Genomic DNA, 14,097 nt, shown 5'->3' on the forward strand with positions numbered 1-14,097 from the left:
GGGAGCAGCGCTCGGGCGCCATGGCAACCGCCTCGGGCCTGCAGCTGAAGGGAAACTCCTGGCCCGGCGCTCTTCGTTCTGGTTTCGCTTCATTTTAGTATGTTTTATTGTGTGTGTGTGTGTATCCCACAAATCCCACAACGGGAGACTTTGGCGGTGGGTCAGGCAGACTTTGAATTGAACATCTAGATCAGGGGTTGTCAAACTGCAGCCCTCCAGATGTCCACGGACTACAATTCCCATGAGCCCCTGCCAGCATTCGCTGGCAGGGGCTCATGGGAATTGTAGTCCATGGACATCTGGAGGGGCGCAGTTTGACTACCCCTGATCTACATAGAGCCAGTTTGGTGTGGTGGTTAAGTGTGCGGACTTCTAATCTGGCATGCTGGGTTCGATTCTGCACTCCCCCACATGCAGCCAGCTGGGTGACCTTGGGCTCACCAGGGTACTGATAAAACTGTTCTGACCGAGCAGGAATATCAGGGCTCTCTCAGCCTCCCCTCCCTCACAGGGTGTCTGTGGTGGGGAGAGGAAAGGGAAGGCGACTGTAAGCCGCTTTGAGCCTCCTTCGGGTAGAGAAAAGCGGCATATAAGAACCAACTCTTCTTCTTCTTCTAGATGATAGATAGATAGATAGATAGATAGATAGATAGATAGATAGATAGATAGATAGATAGATAGATAGATAGATAGATAGATAACCTTCCTAATGCCTCGACCCTTTAATCCAGTTCCTCATGTTGTGGTGACCCCCAACCATAAAATTAGGCAAGGGTTCTTTCACAGAAATTAAACCAAAACTGACCCATGACGTGAAGATCCATTTGTTCATGATTGGATATAAATTAGGTTTTTTCCTGGGGTTTCTCAGTTCTTTTCTGCCTCTTGTCCCACCATGCTGATCTCACTCTTCTGCTGCTCTAGACAGACGAAAGCTCTATCTCGATCTGCCCCGCAAGGCTGTTGTGTGGATGGTGTCCCCACCCCATCCCGCCAAACTGCTTGCCCTGCCGCAACCCCTGTGAAAGGGTTGTTCGACCCCCAAAGGGGTCCTGACCCCCAGGTTGAGAACCACTGGATGGATGGATGTTATTGTCAGCTCAGCTTTAATAGTTGCACATTACAGCCCCGATACATCTTATTTGCTCCCTACATTTAACTTCCTCGCTAGGATAGAGTTAGGGAAGTTCACCAGGATAGGATAGTTCTTGGGATTGCATTTCTGATAATTTGCCATTCGAATAACTTGCAATCCCTTCTTCTGTGTGGGATTTTCTTTTTCTCTTAGGTGTTCCATAGCAAAAGATGTGTTGACGAGACATTGGCAAGGTCTTGTTGTGTTCATCTTTTTGTTGCATGAAATGGAAACGCAAGCTGGAGAAAAAGTGGAATGGCCAAGAACAGGAGCCTGTAACAACCCTCAGGATTTTGGGGCTTCTTGGTTAAATTTCTGCCTGCAGGAGACATTATTACCGGGAAAGCCATGGCATAAGGTATCGAAGCAATGCCTAACTGTGAAGTATGTTCTAACTGAAAAAGCAACATGGTGTGCTGGCAAACAAGATGGGGGAAGGATGAGACTTCCTGTATCAAAATTAGAATGCCTATATATCTCTCTAAGCACTTTGGCAAAACAAATAGAGCAGGGTAGTCAAACTGCGGCCCTCCAGATGTCCATGGACTACAATTCCCAGGAGCCCCTGCCAGCATTCGCTGGCAGGGGCTCCTGGGAATTGTAGTCCATGGACATCTGGAGGGCCGCAGTTTGACTACCCCTGAAATAGAGGCGACAGTTCCACTAATACTTAATCCCAGGACAAGGACAGGCTAAAGACTCTGGTAATTACCTTCAAGGCCATTCACGGTCAGGGCCCAGTGTACCTGAGGGACCGGCTCCCTGCCTATGCCCCTCAAAGAGCTGTACGCTCGGCCACCACCAACCGGCTAATGGTCCCTGGCCCTAAAGATGCCTGCCTGGCCTCAACCAGGGCCAGAGCATTCTCTGTTCTGGCCCCCACCTGGTGAAATGAGCTCCCAGAGGAGATCAGGGCCCTGACAGAGCTTAAACAGTTCTGTGGGGCCTGCAAAAAGGAGCTCTTCCGCCAGGCATTTGGTTGAGACCTGGCATAACCAACAGCGACTGAAGGGCCCCTGCTCCCTCCCTCCCAGAACTCCATCAAGGCGCTCTGGGGGGGTAGAACTCTGCAGACAGCCTCCCCTTTCTCCTCAGGACCTAGAAAGGCTGCAGGCAGCTGTTAGGGAACTCAGGGGCAGCTCTCACGTGGCAGGGATCTGCAGCCTCCAAGCTGCAGAGGGAAGTGGAAGGAGGTCAGGGGTGGAAGACGGAAGGCGATTGGCTGGCTGCTGGACAGACAGGCAAGCTGGTTGAAGGAGGAGGCACTCAGGGGTGGGACAGCTGCCCTGAGTGGATGTTAAGCGCTGAGTGGCACTTAAGCCATGAGACCATGGCTCCACCAGGCCCCTACCAGAAATATTAAGTGAACTGAACTGGTTGAATTTTAAAATTGAATTTTATATTTTAAAATCAATTTATTTATTGTGTATTTGAGTCTGTTGCAAGCTGCCTTGAGTTCTCCAGGGAATGGCGAAGTAAAAATCTTTTTAAAAGACTGAAATTATATTTAATTACTATGTACTTGAAGCAGCCACAAGCCCTTTGGGGAATGGCAGGGTAAAAGAAAAATGTATAAATGAATGAATTTAAAAAAACTATGAAATTGGCGCTTATGGAAGAGTCCAGGGGTGAGGGTTGCACTTGGGCAGTCAGACTTGTCACTCTGGTAGGGCTGCAACATGCCAGGAATGACGGCATAGAAATCTAAAGAATACATGAATGAATAGACATTTCAGAGCATTGCCTTGGACTCAGTATGGGAGATGATGATGGGTTTAAACCATGCCAGGAGCCTCCTCCTAGGCCACTGTGTCCTGCCATGTTGCCCGTGCAGAAACCTGCCCTGCAAGATCAGCCTGTGTTCTGTCTAGGCCAGCATCCTCTTATACCTAGTGGCTAAACCACCCCTTTGAGTGCCCTGTTCTGCATTTTTTCCAGGTCTGCATTTTTTTTTGATGGTTCAGTGACTAGAATGATGCATAACTTTCCAAATACGATTGCACCATACAAAGATATTCCAATATCAACTGCTCAGTTTTCCATTCCCTTGCGAATGATCCCAAGCATGGAGACCGCTGCAAACCAAATGAACACTTTCATGGGGGGTTCTCCAGAATCCTGAGATCTCTTTCCTTTTTGGGAGCTGCCACTCCAAACCCTATCAACATACATCTAAAGCCTGGAGTTTCTATTCCATCATACACCATCTTGTAGTTATTTCTACTGAACTTCACTTGCCGTGCTTTTGCCTGCTTGCCCTCTCTTGAAGAGATCTTTTTAGAGCTCATCACAATATGTTTTGATTTCTCTATCTAGAGGCTGTGGCTCTCCAGATGTCTCTGGACTACAATTCCCATGAGCCGCAGCCAGCGTGTTATACCAATTTGGTATTACCTGCAAATGCAGGTACTGCATTGCTCTCCCCCAGTTCCAGATTTATAAACCACTATCTCCAATCCCAGGTCTTGTGGCGCAGAGTGATAAGGCAGCAGAAATGCTGTCTGAAGCTCTGACCATGAGGCTGGGAGTTCAATCCCAGCAGCCGGCTCCAGGTTGACTCAGCCTTCCATCCTTCCGAGGTCGGTAAAATGAGTACCCAGCTTGCTGGGGGATAAAATGGTAATGACTGGGGAAGGCACTGGCAAACCACCCCGTATTGAGTCTGCCATGAAAACGCTTGAGGGCGTCACCCCAAGAGTCAGACATGACTCAGTGCTTGCTCAGGGGATACCTTTACCTTTTACCTTTATCTCCAATCCCTCCTTCATGAAAACTATTTCCTCCTACTCGCTGCTCCCTGTTCATCCAGTTTTGAATCCAGTCCACTTATCCCATGACTACTATTTATTTATTTTATTTATTATATTTATATACCGCCCTCCCCGAGGGCTCAGGGCGGTTTACAGAAAACAGGAGGAGATACAATTAACATATGGTAACAGGTAACAGTAATAACAATATAACAATAATAACAAGATCATAAACAATAACATTATAAAATAGAAATTGCAAGAGCCTCAGATTAACTCTTACTGGGACCCAGTGGGTTAAACCGATTAGTGTTGGTCATAGGGGGCCAACTGGAAGCGGTGGTTTGGGTCGGCCTCAACCAAATACCTGGCGGAGGAGCTCCCTTTTGCAGGCCCTGTGGAACTGTTTAGATTCTGTCAGGGCCCTGATCTCCTCTGGGAGCTCGTTCCACCAGGTGGGGCCCAGGATGGAGAAAGCTCTGGCCCTGGTTGAGGTCAAGCGGGCTTCCTTTACTAAATTTACTGTGAAGTCTTTGAACAAAAGCTTCGTAGGAAGTAAAAGCATATCGCATCTTCAAGATTGGACATATCCACCTGCTTGTTAACCTTTTCAGAGAACCCCTTAAGGTTTATTTTTAGTTAGGATTTCATTTTACACCCCGTCCCAAGGACTAATCATCATCATCATCTTTATTCTTATTCCCCGCCCTTCCTGGTAGCTATGGGCAGGTTGCAATATATTAAAATAATCCATACTAAAAAAATAACAGTATAAATATTAATGTGTTATAAACATTCTGTGGCAAATAACGAGAGATTAATCATCACATTACATGGCTCTATTTATTTATGGTATATTTATAGCCTGTTTTTCCCACAGGGAATCGAGACAGATTGCAAACAGTGAGTCAATACAAGCGACAAATGGGACGTCCAGCAAACAAGACGTTAGGATTGTAGGAGTCTGAATGAACAGAAGCATAGCCTAAGGTTGAGCATGACACATTAAGCCAGGGGTAGTCAAACTGCGTCCCTCCAGATGTCCATGGACCACAATTCCCAGAAGCCCCTGCCAGCGAATGCTGGCAGGGGCTTCTGGGAATTGTAGTCCATGGACATCTGGAGGGCCGCAGTTTGACTACCCCTGCATTAAGCCGTGAAATAATTCCATAATAGGTTCCTACTTACCGTAAGAGATACCCAGCAGGTAGACGAGTTGAGCCCCCCACATCCAACCCACCAAATGCCAATTTCAGTTAAATGTTTGGCGGTCGTGTCTTCCCCATGGAGGTGGCCTAGTGGATGGATTTTATGCAGACGTGGTTCCCAAGAACCTCCCAGCCAGTCTGTGGTAGTAGGGAGACCTTGCAGCATAGCGCATCTGGCCTCATGAGCCAAATGCAACCTGCACGCAGACTGTGTTCCTTGCAGGGCAGAAAAGAGCCCCAGTGTGGCCTGTATGGTCTAGGCCAGTGGTCCCCAACCTTTTTATCACTGGGGACCCGTCAATGCTTGATAATTTTACAGAGGCCCAGGGGGGGTAGTCTTTTGCCGAGGACGTCGCCACCGCCTGAGCCCCTGCTCCACTTGCTTTCCCGCCGGTGCCCCTGACTTCCCACCACCCACTAGGGGGCGCTACCAGCAGCAGCTGTGTGCCACGCCAAGGGTTAGCCCCAGCCATGGCGGCCGCTGGAGAGCACCAAAGGTGAGCCGGTGGCAGAGTGGCAGGGCAGCCCCTGAGGCAGCAGCCGGGGAGGAGGACGAGGAGGAGCCACGGCCCGGTACCGACTGATCTACGGACCAGTACCAGTACCCGGACCAGAGGTTGACTACCCTTGGTCTGGGCCATTTGTGCGACCCAAGCCGTGGCAATCACATAGGGCTCTTCCTAACATTTCATGACTAACATTTCCACACAGAGAAGCCGGCTCAGTCAGGACTTGTGCTGGGGTTAGCATGGTTTATATGACTGCATTTTTTTACTGACCATTCTTCAGCCCCAGCCCCACCCTAACCTTTAAAAAATGGAAGAAAAGAAGGAACTGCAAGAATGGAGTGGTAAATGAAGCTGCTACCTGGTTGGTTTTGAATCTCTTATTTTATTGCAAACCATTTTGAGCCCCGGGGAAAAGCAGTATAGAAACCGAATAAATCAGTTTTGCCCCTTGGTCTGGCTCTGGGTTATGTTAGGCAAATGGGAAAAAATTACATCGGAAAATGAGTAACTCTCCTGTGTGTGTGTGATGTTTATCATATTTATTTATCATAATTCATGCCTCCTTTAGGTTTTAGAGAGACTGGAAGCTGCTCTGGCCTCTGAAGTAAAGCCCCAGCTAAAGGATTCAACGCGAAGACAAATAGTTTTCCGTTTCCTCGGCCGGAGCTTTGTCAAGAGATATTTCGGCAGTTGTCCTGGTGGTTCCGATTTGCCAGTGAGTATGCTCTGAGCGGGGGTGACCCAGCCTCTTTTAGTGGCCGTTGCAGATTGGTAGACATTCTGTGGAAATCAATGATGAGATTAGGGCCCTCCAAGACCTTAAGTAGTTCCAGAGGACCTACAAGACAGAGCTGTTCTGCCAGGCTATGGCTGAGGCCAGGAAATAAGGCCATCAGGCACTGGCCTCTCTCCCTCCCTGAAAATCCACCCATCACTCCCCAAAAAAGAAAGAAAAGAAATCTTTTCCGCATGGTCACTCTTTCAGGATATGCATTTTAATTGTAGATGTGGGTTTTGAAGTTTGTGTTTGTGTGAATGAGAGAGAGATGATTGTTTTAACCTGTATACCCCATACAGGATTGTTTTAAGACTTGTTACCCTTCCTGAGCTGCACAGGGAAGGGCCGGTTATACGAATGAAGTTGTTGTTGTTGTTGTTGTTATGTTATTACTTCCAAATGGGCAGCTAATTTGGAAATGCTAAGTGACTTGCATCATCCTCATGGGAGAGAGGAAGAAGAAGAAGAGGAGGGTGTATACAACTAAATGGCTTCTCCCTGTAAGGCAAAACCCTATTAGGTTTAACATCTGAACTAGGGCCCATTCCGCACACATTAGTTAATGCACTTTCAAGTTGATTTTCCTGTTCTGCACAGGAAAATCCAGCTGCAAAAGTAGACTGAAAGTGCATTGCCCTACACGTGTGGAATGAGCCAAGGTCATGATCTGTCCAAAGAGCTGCAGGTAACCCAAGTAACTTATTTACAATGAGTTGCTTCCTAAAATAATTTTTTAAGATTATCAGCATAAAATTCAGTGAGTTTCAGGCCAATAGTGCTCCCCTCCCCTTTAGTAGTGTTCACATGCAGGGGTAGTCAACCTGTGGTCCTCCAGATGTTCATGGACTACAATTCCCATGAGCCCCTGTCAGCATTTGCTGGCAGGGGCTCATGGGAATAGTAGTCCATGAACATCTGGAGGACCACAGGTTGACTACCTCAGTTCACATGCATATATATATATATATATATATATATATATATATATATAATTTTAAATAACCCTCTGTCCCTAGTCCCTTGCGGGCACGAGTGGAAAAAACGAACCGGAAGAAGATGCCAAGGCCTGGCTATGGGACCAGTGCTTGAAAACAGCGGAACACATTCACTGTCAGCTCAGCCTTGGTGAGTGGAGACGTCCGATTCAAACACATCAGCTGTAATGGTCACCCGGTTGAGCAGCCTGACTTCAGGCCACATGGGCGCAGACCCACCTCGCTTGCTCATGTGGCAGATGATGGAAGGGTTCCTAATTTGCACGTCCTCCATTCAATTGGCTGTGACATCCAAGAGCAAGCACCTGTGTGAAGAGGAGTTTGTTTCCTCTCTGGAAGCTGGGCTTTCTAGGCCTGTCTGGATGCAAGCTGCAGCTGCGTATGCACTCCTCATCCTCCAGGGGCATGTGGGCGGGCGCCACCTTCTCTGCCCTGACGCCCCACTGTTGGATGCAGGCAGTTAGTTGTGCATTCGTGTTCCTGTCTGGCTAGATGTGCTCTCCCCTGTCGCTATGGCACAGAGTTGAGTTCCAGGTTGCTTCTTTTCACTTAGCGACTTGCCCAGGGCCAGCAAGTGAACATCTTTGCTGAGCAGGATTTTTTAAGCCTGGCCTGCAATGCTCACTGACCTCCTGGTGTTGATCCCCCCCACCCCCCAAATGACGATTTTATTCTGTGTTTAATTAAAAACAAATGGGCAAATGGGATGAAAAATGGAAGGGGAAGAATCTCTGCGTGAGCATTGAGGTAATTACATTTCGAATCAGGAAAAGTCCTGCTGTTTCCTAATAGACTCTGCATTGTAGGAAACCTGGAAAAAATATTGTTCTGCTAGAGAGACATCCCCCCATCCCATTCCCCAAATTAAGCTAATGTAGTCTCTCCCCCCTCTCCCTTTTCAGGGCTTTGCCTTAGATTAGTTTGCATGTGAAAAAGACATCTGTTTTGCTCCGTGTTAATAATATCACGGTTTGAAAGGAAGCTGGGGGGAAAAACACTTCCCGAAAAGTTTAATGGGGATCAATTCTGTATTCCTGACACACCAAGAAGTCCCCACGCGCGTTCTCGGAGAGGTTCAGCGAGACGTTTGGGAGCATTTATGGGTGGGAAATTTGTCACCACTTCCCTGGGGAACAGGAGATTCGGGGACAGCTGCAAAAGGACGGCTTTCCTTAGAAGGAGACAAGGTTTATGGAATTCTTCTTTCATGAAACCCATTTATTTGCAAATATACAAGCTGAGCTCAAGAAAGAAGGCAGGGGTCCTTACGGGGCCGTTCCTTTAAGCAGTTCCCCCCTCCCCACAAATACGTGCTCTTAGAGCATGCCCCCCCCCGCAAACAGGGGACCTCCTTTTTACCCAAGCCCTCATTGGCTAAATTCAGAACTGCTGAAGGGTTTGACTCTAGCCCTCATTCATGCAGTTGGGTTGCCTTTTGAACTCTGGCAGCCGGTAGCCACCAGCCAATAGGCACCTCCTTCTAGTTCTCGAAACGTTCCTCAAACGTCCTTGAAAACATTCTCTCAATCTGATCTCGCGCAAGAGTGCGTCTGTTACAAAACAAACTTTCACTGTCCGTAAAATAGATGGAAAAGCATCCAAGATGGCTCCCGAAATGGTTCATTTCCTTAATGACGTCTACAACGTGGTTGTAGCAGAGACGGAGCTTCTTTTGGCCACCTGCCACGTCCGCCACAAGGTAGTTCGCTTGCCCGTTTTGCTGATCTTGATGGTTTGAGTTCCAGGGACATGATAGGCTGTGAGATCCTTCTTGGGCAAGGCCAGGCCACTGGGAGATGGGGTGATAGGTCTGTTTTGCAGCTTTCCCTGTGGGTAGCCATCCCAGATCAGACTGGCGGTTTATCATCCAGCATCCTGGCCAGTCATATGCCTCTAGGAGGCCTCCAAGCAGGGCATGAAGCTTAAGGCCTCCCCTTTTTGTCGCCCCCAACCCCTGCTAGCATTCAGTGGGTAACTGGAAATTCCCTTGAGTCCTCACAGCTAATCGCTATTGCTGAACCTGTGAATTTGTCTGAGCCCTTTTTAAGGCCATCTGCCTTATGGCTTAAGTGCCACTCAGCACTGAACACCCACTCAGGGTGACCGTTCCGCCCCTGAGTGCCTCCTCCTCCAACCGGCTTGCCTTTTTGTCCAGCGGCTAGCCAATCGCCTTCCGTCCCCTGCCCCTGACCACCCCCTCCTCTTTCCACTTCCCTCTGAGGCTTGGAGGCTGCAGATCCCTGCCGCATGAGAGCGGCCCCTGCTGGTGAGTTCCCTAACAGCAGCCTGCAGCCTTTCCAGGTCCTGGGGGGGGGGGGGAGAGGCAGTCCGCAGAGTTCTTCCACCCCCACCCCCAATCTAGCGCCTGTTGTGTTCCTGAACGCAATGGGCTTGGCCCATAGTTTAAAATAATGACCATGAATGGACTTTATTCTTCCCCATAAGCAGTGACTCACAACTACTTGCTTCTTTGGGCCTATTCACCGCTATGAGAGGAACTCATAGGGTGCCTTCAAGGGCTCCATTGGGGTAAGAGCTAAGCCTGTTTTTTGCCTGTGGTGACCTCGGTCATGGGAGATTCAGCCAGGAGACAGTGGATGTGTTGCCCTGAGCTTCTGAGAAAAGGAATGGAATAAAAAAAAGGGGGGTTAATTCTCAGCACCTTTCCCAAACTGTATTTGCCATTCACTTCATTATGGAACCTTCTGCCTTCACAGGAGAAAAATGCCCAAGATTGTGAAAGTTACTTCCAAGTATCCCGGCTGCCATTGGCAAGAAACCCCATCCAGCCTTCCCCGGTGTGCAAGAGGCCGAAATCCATAGAAAGTAAAGACATCCGTCTGGCCTTGTGGAAAACACCAGTTTCTCAAGTAAACGCAGAAGGTACTTGCAGAGTATGCACATTGCTGCTAGACCAGTGGGCCTTGTCTGGCATTCTAGACTTCTATCATTTTTTAAAAATTCTACCAAGTTTTCAGCCTGCTCATTGTGTTTCTCGCACTCATGCCCTTCCTCATCCCTGGTTTAGAGCTGTCTTCTTTTTCCTGGATCTGTTGGAGGGTGTTATAACACATTTCTAGTACTATTCCTCCCTCCCTCCCAAAACAAATCTAAGCATGTTTGCCTCATTTTGCACGATTTATTCTCACTTCTGGGTTTGGCTTATCTTGCGAAAGAAACACAACAAAACAAAATCAGAGTCCAGCGGCACCTTTAAGACCAACAAAGATTGATTCAAGGCGTGAGCTTTCGAGTGCTTGCACTCGAAAGCTCATGCCTTGAACCAATCTTTGTTGGTCTTAACGGTACTACTGGACTCTGATTTTGTTTTGTTGTGCTGCTTCAGACCAACACGGCCACCCACTTGAATCTTGCTAAAGAAAATTAGTTTTGAAACTGTTCCTCCTTAGAAGCTTCTCAGCTTCTTCCTGATAGGAAGACCAGGAATGTTGAACAATCCGCCTGAATCTCAGCTCATCCACTGGAACTATTTCTCCCGCAGTGCTCAGCTGCGTTGGAAGCATTGGGCCCATCCTGAGGCACGCCCTGTTTGCACAGGTTGACAGGGCCTTTGCTGGTGCTCTGAGTCTTCTGCCTCAGGAAGCATCATGCTGCAGCGTGTGCAAATCCTGCTGCAGGTGTGCCAGAGTTCCTTGGCAGAGAAATTAGCGTGAAACTGCTGACGTGAAGTCTGGGTTACATGATGGTGGAGTTCTCTGTTTTAATACGGCCTTGGTTGTCCTGAGAATAATCGGAATCAGAAGAATATGAGAAGAGCTCTGCTGGATCGGGCCAGTAGTTCACCTGGCCCAGCACCTTGTCTCGCATAAGTGGCCAGCCGACACCAGAGCACAGAGGCTGTGACCATCCGCTGACATTGCCCCCCGGCTCTGGGATTCAGAGGCTCACTGCCTTTGAATGTGGAGGTTCCATCTAGTCACCAGGACTAGGAGCCATCGATCAACATCCTCCTTGAATCTGGCTAATCTCCTTTTGAAGCTGTTTCTGCCTGTGGCCTGAATGCCTGAATTCCACATTTGAATCACTCTCTGTGTCAGTGGTATTTCCTTCAGTGTGGTGTTGTGTTTTAGAGCAGGGGTAGGCAACCTGTGGTCCTCCAGATGTTCATGGGCTACAATTCCCATGAGCCCCTGCCAGTGTTTGCTGGCAGGGGCTCATGGGAATTGTAGCCCATGAACATCTGGGGGACCACAGGTTGACTACCCCTGTTTTAGAGTGTCAGACTAGGAGCTCCAGGTTCATATTCTCACTCTGCCATAGAAGCTCATGGTTGACCTTGGGTCACTCGCATAATCTCAGCCTAGCCTACCTCTGAGGGTTGTTGTGAGGATAAAATGGAGAATTATGTCCCTTGCTTTGAGTCCCCAATGGGAAGAAATGCTGGGTATACATTAAGTAAAGGATTCATATAGATCTGTACTCGTGCCAAACTCTTTTGCTCAGTTTTGGTCAAGGTTTCCTATGGGGCTGCCCGTCCCATCACACTTTAGGGGTACACCTAAAAATGCACTGTCAATCAGCCATCTTGGTGTCGTATTTAAGAGAAGCAGCCTCTAATATGAAGAGCCGGGTTTGATTCCCTCATCCACATGCAGCCAGTGGGGTGACCTTGGGCCTGTCACAGTTCTCTCAGAGCTTACAGTTCTCTCAGAGCTTTCTCGGCCTCTCTTACCTCACAGGGTGTCTGTTGTGGGGAGGGGAAGAGAAGGTGGTGGTAAGCCACTTTGAGACATATAAGGTCTTACTGGGTGACCTTGGTCCTGTCGCAGTTCTCTCAGAGCTCTCTCAGCCTCACCCACCTCACGGGATATCTGTTGTGGAGGGGGGGGGGCGGAAGTTGGTTGTAAGCCACTTTGAGACTCCTTTGGGTAGTAAAAAGCAGGACACCCCCCCCCCCCAGTTCTTTTTAAGCTGAGTCAGCTGATAAAAATTGTGATATTCAAGATATTAGCTATCGCGTGCAAAACCCTGCTGGCCTTGGACCCTCCTATCTGCAGGAGCTCCATCTTTGACCCTCTGCACTGCCATGACAGTTCTGTTCATCTGAGCAGGGCCTTCTGAGGGCCCTGCCAATGGGCACGATCAACACCTTCCCATACATGGCCATTCTCTTTGGGGGCCTCAACATATGGAATAGCCTGCCTAAGGGGATCAAGAATCCTCCTGTCCCCCTGTCTTTCTGCAAATGAGGCAAAACTGAATTATTCTGAAGAAGAAGGTCTGGTTTTTTGCACCTCAGTTTTCACTGCCCAGAGGGGTCTCAAAGCGGCTGAGAGTCGCTTTCCCTTCCTCTCCCCACAACAGGCACTCTGTGTGGTAGGTGGGGCTGATAGTGCTCTTTGAAAACTGCTCTTTGAGAACAACTCTGATGGGACTGGGACTATCCCAAGGTCACCCAGCTAGCTGCATGTGAAGGAGGGATTCAAACCCAGTTCTCCAGATTGGAGGCCACTGCTTTTTCACCATTACACCACACTGGCTCTTGAAGAAAGGCATTTTTACACAGGTCACAAGGCTGTGGGGATGTGGTATGGTCTCCTGTAGCCAGATCTTAGCAGCTAAGCAGGATCGGTACTTGGATGGGAGCCCACCAAGGAACACTCTGCAGAGGAAGGCTTCTCACTTGCCTTGAAAGCTCTGTGGGGTTACCATAAATTGGTTGCGACTTTATGGTACAAGGACTTCCTTGCACAATGCTGAAAGCAAAGAGCATCTCTCCCTTCCCATCCCCAACTGATAAGGGCTGCATCCATTGGCCCATTCAGGCCTAAGCCAATTGGGCACGCAAGAGCAGCTAGCGCTGCTGCCCAAGCATATAATAAGCAAGGTTTAATCTACCGTGGAATATGCATCACTTTCCAAATCTCATGCAATCCTGCCTGCTTGTTTCAAGTGTTTTATTGACCTGTCTTTGGCTGCATGGCTCCCGCATATTGTAAGTATTTTGAATTGGAAGCCAAATGCTTCCATTTATAGGTGAACGCAGATCGTGCAAAAATGTGAGGAAGGAAAATAGCAATCAGGCACAGAAATGCACAGGTCACCTGGAAGTTATCAAAGTCACTCACAAAGACCTGTTTATTTGTTTTGTTTTGTTTTGTTTTTGGGGGGGGGGATGTGATCCTCATGGATGGAAACTTTAAGCGTTGTCTGGGATACAAAGATCCACTCCAGGCATGCCTGAGATCCAGACATGCCCAAGATAGACTCCTTTGGGTAGAGAAAAGAGGCATATAAGAACCAACCTTCTTCTTCTTCAATGCGATTTTTGACCTCTTTCCAACTGTATTTTTCATACTCTCTGCAAATTTCCAAAACGATCAGCCGCATAGCACAAGGGAGATAGGTCTTCCAGCAATGCATCTCGAGAGTTCCCAAAAATTCACTGAGTCCTTTGTATCCTGGTTTATATTTTGCCATTAGCTTCTCCCCCCCCCCACCCCAGGTAGCTCCAGGTGAGAAAAATGGTGCTAGCAGAGGAGGTGGAAGCCCCTTCTCCATCCACTCTGCAGTTTCCATCTGAATCAGACCCCTGCAGCATTTGGGGTCTTAGTTCCCAGCATCTGGCAGTGCAGAATAAGACTCAGGTTAGGGCAGGTTATTTCAATCTTTGGCCTTTGGAGGAATCCCTGAAATATTTTTCAGGCCTTGGGAGAACTCCAGAAGTGGTGACCTGCTCCTTCAGAGAAGTGGGAGTGGAA

General features: G+C 48.4%; 1 protein-coding gene across 2 annotated transcripts in view; it reads left to right on the forward strand.

The window, feature by feature from the left end:
- The first annotated feature begins 4 nt into the window (after positions 1–4).
- The window catches only part of LOC143824361 (uncharacterized), a 30,656-nt gene continuing 16,563 nt past the window's right edge, over positions 5–14,097 (forward strand). Inside the window, exons 1-6 of one of the 2 annotated variants that reach the window (XM_077311561.1) lie at positions 5–97; positions 1,289–1,493; positions 6,171–6,317; positions 7,397–7,505; positions 8,962–9,074; positions 10,093–10,258. In XM_077311561.1, coding sequence (XP_077167676.1) covers positions 1,362–1,493; positions 6,171–6,317; positions 7,397–7,505; positions 8,962–9,074; positions 10,093–10,258 — 667 coding nt within the window. In that variant the 5' untranslated portion in view covers positions 5–97; positions 1,289–1,361. The remainder of the gene's footprint in view (positions 98–1,288; positions 1,494–6,170; positions 6,318–7,396; positions 7,506–8,961; positions 9,075–10,092; positions 10,259–14,097) is intronic. The other variant, XM_077311562.1, reaches the window with a different exon arrangement.

This window comes from Paroedura picta, chromosome 15 (assembly GCF_049243985.1).
Source record: "Paroedura picta isolate Pp20150507F chromosome 15, Ppicta_v3.0, whole genome shotgun sequence".
Lineage (NCBI taxonomy): Eukaryota > Metazoa > Chordata > Lepidosauria > Squamata > Gekkonidae > Paroedura > Paroedura picta.